Raw genomic sequence first — 14,668 nt, forward strand, 5'->3', positions numbered from 1 at the left:
AAAGCAATATTATTTGTAAATTGATGGCTAGAGTCGTGTTAAGTATCACTACACCTCACAGTTTGACACGGTTTGAGTCATACGTCCTGTATCAAGAATGTACCAATTGCCAGTGAATCTAAATGCCTGATTGATTTTCTCACTCAGCACAAAAAATGCAGCAAGTTTTTTGAAGGGTCGTTGCACCTTTAAGAGGAGCTGGTTCCAATTTTTTTTTCGTGTTCTTGCTGAGTTGCTGAGGTTTTCACACCGCAGTATAAAACGCTGCATCTTCCCTCTGCTTGCCGCAGTGCTCCTGAGCCTCAGAGCAGAGATGAGCTATACTTTGGACTCGCTTTACAACACCCCCGCCTACCGCAAGGTGCTCGGCGACCCGCAGAGAAATGTCTCCAGGTCGACCGTCTCCCTTGCTTCTAGCGGCTTCCACTCCCAGCCCTGGTCCCGGGGATCCACCACTTCCTCGTACCGTAGAGGAGTGGGCGGCTACAGCCAGATCTCCTCCACGGACAGCCTGGACGGTTTCAACGGAGAGCCGCGGTCCCGCAACGAAAAGGAAATGCTGCAGGCTCTCAACGACCGCTTCGCCGTCTACATTGACAAAGTGAGACAGCTGGAGATTCAGAACAAGAACCTCGAGGCTGAGGCAGCCGCCCTGAGGCAGAGCCAAGCCGGGAAGTCGGCTATCGGGGAGCTCTACGAGCGGGAGATCGGCGACTTGAGGGGCATCCTGGTGCAGCTGACCAACGAGAAAACCCAGGTGCAGCTGGAACAGGAGCACATCGAGGAGGACATCCAGCACGTCAAGCAGAGGTTCGAGGATGAGGCCAGGGCGCGAGAGGAGGTGCAGGCGGCAATCCGGGCAATGACCAAGTACATCGACGAGTCCGGGTTGAGCCGTTTGGAACTGGACAAAAAGCTGCAGTCCCTCCAAGAGGAAGCCGCTTTCCTGAAGAAGAACCACGAAGAGGAGGTGGGAGACCTGCTGTCCCAGATCCACGGCTCGCAGGTCACTGTAGATGTGAGGGAGTCCGTCAAGTCAGATGTCACGAGCGCTCTGCGGGAGATCCGAGCACAGCTGGACGGGCACGCTTCAAAAACAACGCAGCACGCCGAGGAGTGGTTTCAAGGTGAGCGCCCTCCTCTACCCGAACCCTACCGGCTGTGCTTTTGGTTATAATAATATCTGTTAAGAACTTGTTGCATTTAATGTAAAGTTTTGGGAAGTTAAGTTATAGTCTATGGAGGTGTTTAAAAGATGTGTGTGGCATTGTTTGGTTAAAAAAGTTGTTAGTTCAGTATTATAACGTTTGTGAGCAAAATGTTTTGCCCCACACGCCCAAAACGGTGTCTGTCTCTTCCACAAAATGGTATCCTATATTTCAGGTGATATACTGTCCTTCTTTTTTCAAATGTGTAGTACGGTCCCCATTAATTCTTTATTTTTGTATTATTATATCTCCTAACCTTGACTGTAACACCCACATCCATGGAAAAGCGGGGTTTCCGCAAGGATGTTATTAAGGATTGTTTTTCAATGTCAACTGTTTGGAAGGCTTTGGTTTGAAATAATGTTCACATTACATAACCGATATTAAATTATAGTTTATACAAACCGGTATTTTAAACTAGCCTATATATATAGCGGTTAATTGAGCGCATTTTCAGCAGAACAGAAACTTCTAGAAATGTGCTATGCTGACTGTCGACGGATGCAGTTGGGCTCTACAGAGTAGTGCAAATTGAGCACTGGTGTTCACTACTGGAAACATATTAACTACTCTTACCACTTGAAAGGCATTAAAATGATTAGAAGGCAAGGGCAAACGTAATGGTAGATTCATTTCCGATGTATTTATTTATTTTTTAATTTAAAGTTTTCTTATAAAATGATAATGGTCCGACATTGAATTGTGTTAATTTATCAGCATGATATACTTTTATTATATTTAATAGTAATATCATTTTAATATAGTCTTTATACGGTTTTCCAATTGTGTATATTTTAAACAATACCATTAACAACCGCATTTTATATTAGTGTAAATCACGTATGGCCTGAAACAACAAATTCAGACTTAAGTCTGTTTTCATTTATTAATGTAAAACCAAAACTAATTTTTTATATATAAATTGACGAATATGCTAAATCGTTGATATGTTGAATTCTAAAGAAATTACTTTAAAAGTAATTATTACACACTAACATATCAACAATCTCTGTTTGTACAAATAAAAAAGCATAGGAACAGATTTTATATGGCAGCAATAAGACATTATTATCCGTATTGTACTGAGACCGCACCAGGGAGATCGCCAATTACCGAAAGGCACATTCTCCTCCTCGCGCGCGCGCCCGCTCTCTCTCTCTCTCTCTGCAGTGGGGACTTTGCACTCAAGTTAGAGCTGCAGGGCTCGGTGAGTCAGCGAGTGAGTGGAACTCCGAATTACCTCCTCGGGGACCACGCTGCTCCTGCAATAGGGACACAACTAGCGCATTATGACGGCGATGCAACACAGCAACCACTGGATGACGTGTGCAGAATTCAGCACATTTAGAATATACCAAGGAAACTATGTAGCCACATAGTGCCAACAATTACATAAGAATAAATGTCGATTTAATAAAACAGTGTTGCATACTCTTTAGGTGTGCAGTTTATTGAAGAATGTATATTGTGATGCAGTTAATCAAGTAATTTATCCAGGTAATACATTGCATAGAACTACCTCACTAATAACTGGTTTCTTTTTTCACAGCAGAAAAATGAGCAAATAATAAATATGTGGAATACAGATTTATTTTCCAGGACTGTAGAGAAATGGAAAGATTCTTAGTAAGAAAAAAAGCTTAGGTCTGAATGAGGGTTTCATCTAAACTTATGAAGCTGAATCTGGTGCAGTGCAGCTTTCTTAATTATCTTGTATGTCATTATTTTTACAGTGCGACACACCCACTGTACAGTACAGAGCTCTGCAGTGCTTTGCTGGGGCTGTAACCTTCCATTGCAGCAGCATTGTTCACCATGCTGAATACCCAAGCACTTCTGAGATCAATCAGCTAACAGGAATCGGTCGAGCACTGATGTCTAATTCCTCTCGTTGTTCTTATTTTCTTATGGTAATTGGAATTGTGGCCAGCTATCACAGCACAAATAAGACTGCAAACCTGTAACTTCAGGGAATACCCCCAGTGAATTTTAGCCTGCCAGATCTTAGTGTAAAATAACAACATGCAATAGTCTCAGTCCATCTAATAGCACATTTAACTAATGTCCCTTTTGTAATGAACTAAATAACAGCAGCAAAGAAATCTACCCAAGACGGTCATCCCATCCCTACTTTGCAGTTTCACTACCTCAACCTTCTTCTGCTACCTACAAACTCAACATTTCTCCTCAGATTCTATACTGTTTTTTTCTTTTAATATTGTAATATTTGTTTTATTTTCTAACCTCCATAGCAGACCCTCTTTCACGCCACTGCATTGCAGTGTGCACTTAACATGACACTCATGAGCTTATTCCCTGAACAACTGGAGCAATTTATCAGGGGCACAAGCCAGCTTAACTACCACCAAAAGCACTGAAAGTGTTCAGTTACCTAAATTGAAAGATTCAGGGTGGGTTAACCTTTAGCAAACTCAAATCAGGATTATTGAGGTGCATTGGTAACCCTATTAGTCCCTCTTATTCATTCGCAAAAAAAATGGTAACAGAGCTGTATTGCCATTTTCTTAATTTTATTTTTTATTTATCCAGGTAAAAAAATAAACAATACTGAGCAAATTTTATTTTCAGATGTGACCTGGATGTTCTCATGTTTTCAAAAGTGTTGAAAACACCCTCTACAGAATTCTAGTTAAACAAATACTTTTCAAAGTATAGCCCTTTAATGAATTCTTATCCCCTGTACTTAACACTAGGGGGAGCCCTAAACACCATCTCCTGTACAGACAGCTGGGTGAGACTGGGACTGGAGTTCAGTTTGTGTTTGTGTTTAGTATGTGTGTGTGTGTTTGTGCATGTATACCTGTTTTTGTAATGAAAAGTGTAAAATAAAACTACATGATAAGCCCTTGAAATGTTTTGGAAGTGTGTAAATATGCGTGTGCATGTGGGAGTATGTTTACATTATGTTGGCATAGCAGTGTATGCACGTGTGCATGTTTGTGTGTGTGTGTGTGTGTGCACTTGTGTATGTGTGAACATATTTATCCGTATGTGGATGTCTGCTTGCCTGTGGGACTGTGTGTGTGTGTGTGCATGCGTGTTTATTTGTGCATGTGGGTATACAGGGTATTTTATTATGATTTGTATGGATTTCAAAAAATGCTTTTTTTATAGAATCAGTGACATTGAGTGTAGAATATTATGATACGTACAAATACCATTAAAAAGTACTGTTATGTTGGCTTTTTATGATTTCTATGAATTTCAGATGAAACTTCGTAGTAAAATAAAAAGAAGTACCTTTTATTAACTTTAAAATACAAAACTCTATACAGACTTACAGAGAACACTGAACAGCATTAAGGGTGTAATGAGTCATCATGTAAAGATTCACTGTGATACTTTCTTTAAATTATATCGTATCATAATCGAGGTTTGTATGGTTTGTATAGCGTTGTAGTTCACCAAATGGTTCCTGAATGAAGAATAAGTGTGTTTCATAGTTAGGATGCTACTATCTCATTTCATGTTTGTCTTTTAACAAAATAGTCCATCATTAATGATCATATAATCTTATTACGCATCATACAAGTAGCCCTTCAGGACCATCACTTTTAAGTTGATGTATATCGTGTCTCAATCTGCATATCGCAATGTGTAACATATCGTGACATAAGTGTCATCCTTATACCTTTAAACAGCAATGTGTGTGCAACTCCCTGGAAGACAGAAGACATGTGCTAGATTTCTAGAAGCCCCTGTCACATGTACAGAATGTACTAAAGATTACATCAAAATGTGTAATTCTGTTAAACTTTTTTTTTTTGTGTGTTATAGTTTATATGATAAGAGAAAATACTGAAACTTTAATACCAAATGTTAACAGTACAACATATGCAATATGAAAATAATAATTAATTCACTACAGTAATGTTAATAATAACAATAAAAGCAAAAGACTTAAGTTTTCTCTAATTTGGACTTTCCCTTCAGGCTTCTATCTGACCCTTAAACTAGCATGTAAAACTCAATCTCATCTCATTCCAGCATCAAACTGGGATCACTGTCGGTTCCATCTTCATCCGGTCAAAGTATAAATTCCTTTGGTCTACCACACTTTTTCCCCCCTGCTAGTAGAAGTCATAGACAGCCTTCCGTTCTGCCTGGATGTCCTAACTGGAGCTAACGGATTCCTAATTTAACCCAGTTCGGTCTGCGGATGATGGAAACGAGCAGGGCTGATTCAGATGTCCTTCAGTCCCCGTGGTAGATGGAGACAAGGCATTACATAGTGCAATTTCCTACTACAATCAGAGGGGTTGTTTGAGTTAATGCTTGAAAAGTATCACCTTCCTTAAATGCATTTCTAATGCTGTTGTACCAAAATATTCTCTGATAGTCAAGATCATGTCAGTCTCTTTAATTCACTTTTTTTTAAAAAATGAAATCTGTTAGTTTGAACCAGATCAACTCGCACTGGTTCTGTATTACACCTGATTTTCATTAGTTTCATTGCTGCTAAGCTGTGTCTTATATACACCTCTTCTATGTAGTTTTTTTTTATTTATTTATTTTTTTAATAGAATTGATGTTACTGGTAAACACAATGGTTTGACATGTTTTTGCTGTTGCATGTCTCCTTATCCCTGCCCTCCTCAGACCTCATTTAAATATTCCTGTACTACCTTCAGTATTCTCAGCTGATTCGTTGGATCCATTTTTGCTCAGATGCAGCCCATCCCGTTTGCAGAGGATCCGCCATTGCAGGTTTCCCAGTGTTTCATATTTCTGAATGTCATTCAGGTTTCTGATCTGCTTCTGTCTGTGGGGTCCTGCACGTGCCACTGGTAATGTTTGAGAAAAAGATACCCTCTGTTCTTTTTGATTTGGGACACTATAACGTCAATTTTATACTCACCAGCTGCCCTGTTCCTGTCTGACAAGTCTTCTGGAAGTTTTAAAGTTGCAGTGAATCCCAGAAACACTTCATATATCATAGAAAAGCTATAACTAGCACACCGAAAACCTCAGTCCATCTATGCTTGTCCAGTTCCTAGTAGTTGATTGATCTCAAAACATTGTCTTACGATCCAAGTGATGCGGCATCAACAAAATGACTAGGTAGCCCATTCCATACCCTCACAACTCTCTGAGTGAAGTTGTGTCTCCTCTCTCTCTTAAGTCTGTCTCCACCTAATTTCCAACTTTGTCTTCTGTTCCTGGTTTCTGTACTTCACTTAAAGTATTGGTTAGGGTTAAGAAATTTGTCAACTGATTCATGGTAGTTTCGCTACATTGTATCTGCAGATGTAAACACTGCAGTGACAGTGGAGTTTTGCAATAGATTTTTAAATTTGATTTTGTAAACATTCCCTTCCATGCATAGCTTTTCAATATATTTCAATACACAGAAAATATTTTAATTAAACAGCTTTACGGGAGAAACTGTTATCAAGTTGTCCCTGTTTCTCCAGTGTCAGCTACAATACTTCCCTGGCATAAGGGCAGCAGCTCTCCCGACGAAATAGCTTGTGTCACTGTGGGGTGGTTTGAATCCATAAATCAAATAGTTAATAATAGGTTAATCATCACAACGATTATAAAAAATAAAAAATCAAACCATAATTTTAAACAATTTAAAACAGATGCTTCAGACACTCCTCTGAAAAGCAAGCTATTTGGAGCTGATGTATTGGCCGTTTAATGGCTTACCTATAACCACGTCGGGAAGTTTACAGGCTGGGAAGTATTGTAGCTGACACTGGCAGTGTGTTTTGTGTGTTGGCAGCGCGTCTGGACAAGTTGTCAGAGGCAGCAAAGTACAACAGTGATGCCATTCGTAGTGCCCAGGACGAGATCTCGGAGCATCGTCGCCAGCTGCAGTCCCGCACTACCGAGATGGAGACACTGAAGGGGACCAGAGACTCCCTGGAGAGACAGCGATCTGAGATAGAGGATCATCACCATGGAGAGGTCACCTCCCTACAGGTAGGGGTCTCCCAGTCCCTCATCTCTATCACTAAACCACACTGCCCCACAGTCCCTCAGCTCAATCACTAAAACACACTACCTCCCCGGTCCCGCAGCTCAATCACTAAACCAGACTGCCCCCCTGTCCCTCATCTCTAATGACCTGGCCACACTGCCCCCGCAGTCCTTCAGCTCAATCACTAAACTACACTGCCCCCAGTCCCTCCGCTCAGTCACTAAACCACACTACCTCCCAGTCCCTCAGCTCAATCACTAAACCACACTGCCCCCCAGTCCCTCATCTCTAATGACCTGGCCACACTGCCCCCCCAGTCCCGCAGCTCAATCACTAAACCACACTGCCCCCCAGTCCCTCAGCTCAATCACTAAACCACACTACCTCCCAGTCCCTCAGCTCCATCACTAAACCACACTGCCCCTCAGTCCCTCGGCTCAATCACTAAACCACACTGCCCCCCCCAGTCCCTCAGCTCAATCACTAAACCACACTGCCCCTCAGTCCCTCAGCTCAATCACTAAACCACACTGTCCCACAGTTCATCAGCTCAATCACTAAACCACACTGCCCCTCAGTCCCTCAGCTCAATCACTAAACCACACTGTCCCACAGTTCATCAGCTCAATCACTAAACCACACTGCCCCTCAGTCCCTCAGCTCAATCACTAAACCACACTGCCCCTCAGTCCCTCAGCTCAATCACTAAACCACACTGCTCCACAGTTCATCAGCTCAATCACTAAACCACACTGCCCCACAGTTAATCAGCCCTAGCCTCTAACGACTTGGTCACAGATCCGCCCTCAGCTTTACCCACAAGGCCACACTGCCACCCTCCAGTCCCTAAGCTCTAAACACTTGGCCACACGTCCTCCCTCCCAATCCTCCAGTTTGAAACATTCTGGAATAAAGGTAATTAAATGAAAAGCACAGATGCAATTCAAGTGGTTTAAACATGATTGGTATGCTTATTCTTGTTAACTCCACCCCAAAGGCAAACTGTCACCAAGGAGTGACTGAGGGTGTGATGTACAAGTAACAGGGTTCTTTAAACCTAGTTTCACTAATTTTTAGGTAAGCTCTTGTTATACAGCTGCAGTATCTTTTGAGTACTGCAGGGTCATCTGAACCATCTGTAATGGCTTTTTCAGCACTTAGCTGGTAAGAATTGTACAAGGCTTCTGAAACCTGCAGTGATAAACGCACCCAGGGGGTTCCATTCCTATTCGTTTTGCTTCAGACATGTGTGTACCATTTCAGGAAACCATCCAGCAGCTGGACAACGAGCTGAGAAGTACTAAGTGGGAGATGTCAACCCAGCTGAGAGACTACCAGGACCTGCTCAATGTGAAGATGGCCTTGGACATCGAGATCGCAGCTTACAGGTTCATATAAACTGAAACCATTCATGCACGGTCATCTAGAATAGTACATTGCTTAAACTGTAGGCACAGAACTGAAGCTTCATGTGTAAAAATATAATTTAGACCCGTATTTATGAAACTTGATACAATCACAGCCCATCAAAAAAAAAAATCTTGGTTTCAAAAGTTTTCTAATGCTCATGGCTCAGCTGTCACAACTGTATTCCATTCCTTCTATTATAGTAGGGGTATGCAAAAATGTTAGATTTGACTGAATCAAAAAATTCCACCAAAAGAAACCATAGCTGCAGAATTTTGCATTGGTGACACAGTGCCCTAAGTTAAAACCTCAAAGAAAGAAAATAAAGCCATATTACTATTTCTACTTGTTCAGTGCAAGAGCAATTTATAAACTTGTTTATTTTATTATTATTATCATTTTTGTTTTTTAATTTATTCGTCGCCAATGGTTTTTACCCCAGTTTTCTCCCCAATTTGGAATGCCCAATTACTATTTTTTATCCTGGTTCACCGCTGCAACCTCCCGGCGCGTCGGGAAACGGAGGCAAAAACATGCGTCCTACGAAACGTGTTCCTGCCAATCCGTAATTTTTCACACTGCGGATCCACAGCGAAGCCACCAGACCCATAATGGATCTGAATGGCTCCACTGAAGACCCGCAGGTGCCCTATCAGCCACAGGGGTTGCTGGTGCACAGTGACCTCCCTACCTGGGCGACGCTTGGCCAATTGTGCACCACCCCCTGGGAACCCCTGGCTATAGGGCTCATCCTGCACTCCACGTGGAGCGCCTTTACTGGATGCTCCACTCGGGAGCCCCTATAAACTTGTTTGAATAAATGGTGTTATATAAATGTTTTTAGATACACCTATGCAGAATGACAAAATGTTTTTCCACTTACAGGAAACTGCTGGAGGGTGAAGAGACCAGATTCAGCTCTGGGCTGGGTCCATATTCCTACATCGAGAGCCATACTAAAATTGCAAGCTCACCACGCCATCTCAAGATCAAAACTGAGGACAAGGTTAAAGCAGCAGAGAAATCTGATACTGTCATCGTAGAGGAGCAGACTGACGAGACTCAGGTGGAAGTGACAGAGGGTGGGGAGGAGACAGAGAAGGAGGGAGAGGCAGAAGAGGAGGAGGCTGAGGAAGAGGTCAAATCAGAGGGAGAGAAGGGAGAGGAAGAAGAGGGAAAAGAGGGTGAGGAAGAAGAGGGAGAAGTGGGGGGAGAAGCTGAGGAAGGAGGAGAAGAAGCTGCAGAGGAGGATGAGAAGGAAGCCACATCTCCAGAAGCTGAGGATGAGTCCAAAGCTAAGTCTCCCGAGGCAAAGTCTCCTGAAGCAACATCTCCTACTGGAGAAAAATCCAAGTCACCAGAGCCAAAATCTCCTGAAGCAAAGTCTCCTGAAGCAAAATCTCCTGCAGAAGATAAATCCAAATCCCTGGAGCCAAAATCTCCAGTGGAGGAAAAAACAAAATCTCCTACTGAGGAAGAAGCAAAATCTCCAGCTGAAAAATCCCCAGAGGCAAAATCCCCCACAGAAGAGAAATCAAAATCCCCTGAGGCAAAATCCCCCACAGAAGAGAAGTCTAAATCCCCAGAGGCAAAATTACCTGCAGAAGAGAAGTCTAAATCCCCAGAGGCAAAATCCCCCACAGAAGAGAAGTCAAAATCCCCAGAGGCAAAATCACCTGCAGAAGAAAAAGCTAAGTCCCCAGAGGAAGAGCAACCCAAAGCCAAGGTGACACCGCCCAAAGAAGACAAAAAGAAGGAGCCAGAACCTGAGAAAGAAGAGAAGCCCGAGAGCAAGAAGGAAGAGAAAGAGAAACCAAAGGAAAAGGAGCTTGTGAAGAAGGCAGAGACAAAGGAGGAGGAAAAGGAGAGCAAGCCAGCTGAGTCACCCAAGAAAGCACAGGCACCCAAGATACCCACTAAACCAGAGGAGAAGGAGAAAGAGCCTGTAAAGGAGAAACCCAAACCTGAGGCCAAGGCTGACGAGAAAGAGAAGGCTGCCCCAAAGGTTGAAGAAAAAGAGAAAGCTTCTCCCAAAAAAGAGGAAAAAGAGAAAGCCACCCCCAAGGCCGATGAGAAAGAGAAGTCTGCCCCAAAGGAGGAAGCAGTCAAGACAGAAGAAAAGGAGAAACCTAAGAAGGAAGACAAACCCAAGGAAGATGTGAAGCCAGTGGAAAAGAAAGACGAAGCTAAGAAAGCTCCTGAGAAAGAAGAGAAGAAACCAGAGGCCAAGAAAGAGGAAAAGAAGGCAGAACCCAAGAAAGAAGTGAAGAAAGAGGAGACAAAAAAGGAGGAGAAGAAAGAGCCCAAGAAAGAAGACAAAGCCAAACCTGAGAAGAAGGAGACTGCAAAGTCTCCCAAAAAGGAGGCGGCCACAGACACCAAGACCCAGAAAACAGAGAAGTCCTCCAGCACTGATGAGAAGGAGACCAAGACTTTGGAGAAGTCTGGAGAGGAAATAGCTAAGAAGTAAGATACAAGTGACAGAATTATGGGTGAATGGTAGGGGAAAAAACACCAAAGAACAATAACGGGGAGGGAGGGAGAGGATAATTCAGTATCTAAAAGACACTGAAAAGATGAGCCCCTGCCTTTCAAAGCCAGGCAAGTGAGTAAGCAATATTGTTTCTCTAGCAAATAAATCATGATGGACAAATATGTTACGATAGCTTATATATATATATATGATTCTAGTGAATGCAGAATGCTTTTGTTACACTTGAATGTGATGACTGCCCTAACATTAAGTGCATTTAATATCAATCCAGGTGGTCAGAATTACAGAAACTGAGCTGAGCCTTTAAGTGTTGTATTGAAACATACAAAAGAGTTCTATAGAAATATACATAAATATATATATATGTAACTGCAGGAGATTTAAGGTAAGCACTTGTGCACCGTTACACAGTTTCCAGGTTGGTTTCAAAGCAGCAATGCACTTACTACAGCCACAATAGATCAAGAAACAAGCACTGACAAAATGCTAAGAATATGCAGTATAAAAATGAATCGCTAAATAAAGAATGGAAAAATGTACCTTGTGTCTGACTGTGTGTATCAATGATTGAATGTTTTTTACTGCAATCGTGGGGCCCATCTGAAATATTCTACATATATTTCACACTCATGGGTATTATGTTTATGTAGTGAACAGGTCTAGAAAGTAATAGTACTCCAAACTAACATGTTTCTAAGTGTTCGGTGGCTACTTCTAATCAAGTTGAGGGTGTATTTCTCACACACTCTTTACTGTGTCAGGCCTGCGAGTGAAGCACAGAGATTGCAAGAGGAAATGCACTCTCAACTAGATTAGAGGTAGCCACCAAACACTTAGGATGGGTCATGAAATCTAAATAAAAAAAGACAAATGAAAAGCAGACATTAAAGTATGTAATATGGTTATATTGAGCCTGTTGTGGTTTAAATATTAAGAATGCTTTGTCATTGACATTCTGGGTGTGTGATCTAACATTTGTAAGTGTTGTTGCAGCTATCAAGTGTTGTTGGAGCAAAGAAAATCTTGAAAAATGCCAGAGGGTACTTCTAAAGACCTTGGCATAAGGGCAGCTAGGAGGTATACCCAATATTTCACAATATCTCAGAATGAAGAGAAAAAGAAAGCAAATTGCAACATTTGCTCATCAGTGCTTTCCTTTCATAGCAGTACTACAAGTTTATTGTATCATCTTAGTCGCAAGTAATTATATATCTTTTTTATTCAACATATTTCTTTCAACCAGTATTAGAAAATGAACAGCTATATGGTACCTTTTCTTCATCTAACTAACTAAAAAAAATAGCACAATAAATTACATTTCTCTTCAGCTACCTATATAAAATAGCACTGAGTAATTTACCTTTGTTTGTCTGAAACTTGAAAGCTTACTGTACACCAAAAACAGATCAATTGAAAACGAAGTTAATATTTTAAATGATATAGTTTGGCTTCCAATTTCCAATTCTTTATCAAACTAGCAAATTACACATAAGTAAATATATGTACATTAAACATTAGTTGGCATTATGAAACTTTTGCAGTAAATAGCACTATGTTAATACTTTGTAAATGTCTTTCAATATAATTTCATACCACTAGCAAACAGGTGTGATTAATCGATTTATCAATTGCATGGATCGGATGATTCAGCGATCAACAGAAAATGTCAAGATTAAAAACCCTAATTACGACACATGCATTTTTCAAAAATAAGTATTTTTCTAAATAAAATCATTTTTAAAACAATAGGGTACTTTCAATTACTGCAAATGCAGTTTTTCACTTTGTGCTATACCGAGGGTATCCCCCGATTAATAAACAGAAAAGCTAGTCAACACACTAAATTAAATTCTCAGCATCACACTGAGAAACATCCAACAGCTTAACTTGACACAACTTTTATTTTCACAATTTCTAATGAACTCAAAAATTAAACAAAACATACATGAAAACAACATTTAAAAAGAAAAGAATTGGGGTAATTTCTGAGTAGTTACTATATTCAAAACAACCTTTTTGTTTAATAATTAAAGCATTTTTTATATATTTATAGGTTATCAGCTATTCCACATGCTGAAATGCCACGTTCCTGAACAGATAAAGACACCAACAGCAACAGCATTGTAATGAATAGAGGCAGTCAGAAAGTGGGTTGGGTTTGAAACTGATGGCACAGACTGGAGCACAATAAAGATTTTAGAAATCTCTCTTCATCTGTTTCAGCACAAAAATATCAAGACAAATTGAACAAATTAACGCAACAGACTTTTGGGTTTACATTGACTGTTAGGACTGGACAGAGCATTTGGCCAACTAATGCCCCCTTGGTAAGTGAGTCTGAATTAATAATACTTTTCCAAGGTGAAAGGTATTTAGAATGAGTCCTGTCCAGTGTGGGGGAGTAACACGTTACTATAATCTGATCACATTTTCCATGGTTCTCTTTTCAGACAAGTCACTAGATATGGTAATGCTTTACATTTTATATAAAAACAATAATGTAGTTACTTTTAGATAGATTTGAAGAAAGGACCACAGCTAACATAACATGGAAATCAGAAAGCGCTTGAAGATTGCAAGTCAAACCTCTACATGTCACATGAACACACAAGAAAATCTAAACTATGTCTTGAAACCTGTAACAGATTTTAAAATTTTAAAATTGTGATTTCACTTCTGATGGAAAAAAGATTCTAAGTACACAACTATAACTGAGATGTAGCTGTGCTGCTATCAGGGAAATTATGTTTTATTGGCTGGGAAAGGGGCTACAAAAATGAACAGAACTGACCTCACCTGACCTGGTGCAAGCAAGAGTTGTCTGGTCAAAATGTTGCCGACACACACAAAGATAAGCCAGCAACTAAGCTTTGATCATTATTTAATTTCTGCTTATAACTAGGTGCTACATTATTATGTCTAAATGATAATGTTTAAGCAATGTGCTCCTTCACACACAGAAATACATAATAATGTATTTTCCTTACACTGCCCATGCTCTCCTCCATCATTGTGGAACAGTGCAGACACGCTCACTGTCTGGGTTACTGGAGTCCATGCAGCTGGGTGTGCAGGCAGCCTCACTGTCTGGGTTACTGGAGTCCATGCAGCTGGGTGTGCAGGCAGCCTCACTGTCTGGGTTCCTGGAGTCCATGCAGCTGGGTTTGCAGGCAGCCTCACTGTGCCTGTCACGTCACACTGGAGAGCTCTGAGAGGTCCCAGCTCGAGTGAGTGCATTCCACACTCAATGAATTCGGCAATTCAAAACTCTGAAGTGTACATTAAAGCATTAAAGGTTTGCCCATAATTTTAGTGCTAAAACATGAACACAAGCTATCTTTTAAAGCAATGTTTAATATATACCTATTAGACCATGGGCCCACACATTTTGACATTAGGGTATGTGTTAAATATATCAAATGACTTTTGTGTATCATGTTTAAAAGTAGTTCAAAGTGATGAGTTCATTTAATGTGTTTGTTTTGCACTGAAAGGGATTGTTTTTGTTTGTTTTGGTGATTGTGGTTCACTGGGTATACCTGTTAAAAAGGTCACTTATATAGCAAAGAAGTGCATTCAGGTTTAGAAGGACAACGGTTCACAGGTTGCCAG

The 14,668-nt window shown here is 40.9% G+C and overlaps 1 protein-coding gene across 1 annotated transcript; it reads left to right on the forward strand.

Moving 5' to 3' along the window:
* Positions 1-273: 273 nt before the first annotated feature.
* Positions 274-11,595, forward strand: LOC117428396 (neurofilament heavy polypeptide-like). The gene is made up of 4 exons (XM_034047358.3): positions 274-1,127; positions 6,958-7,157; positions 8,419-8,543; positions 9,448-11,595. Exons 1-4 carry the CDS (start codon positions 314-316, stop codon positions 11,030-11,032), a joined length of 2,724 nt encoding a protein of 907 aa, XP_033903249.3. The 5' UTR covers positions 274-313; the 3' UTR covers positions 11,033-11,595.
* Positions 11,596-14,668: the final 3,073 nt, after the last annotated feature.

Source organism: Acipenser ruthenus, chromosome 21, assembly GCF_902713425.1.
Source record: "Acipenser ruthenus chromosome 21, fAciRut3.2 maternal haplotype, whole genome shotgun sequence".
In the NCBI taxonomy this organism is placed as follows: domain Eukaryota; kingdom Metazoa; phylum Chordata; class Actinopteri; order Acipenseriformes; family Acipenseridae; genus Acipenser; species Acipenser ruthenus.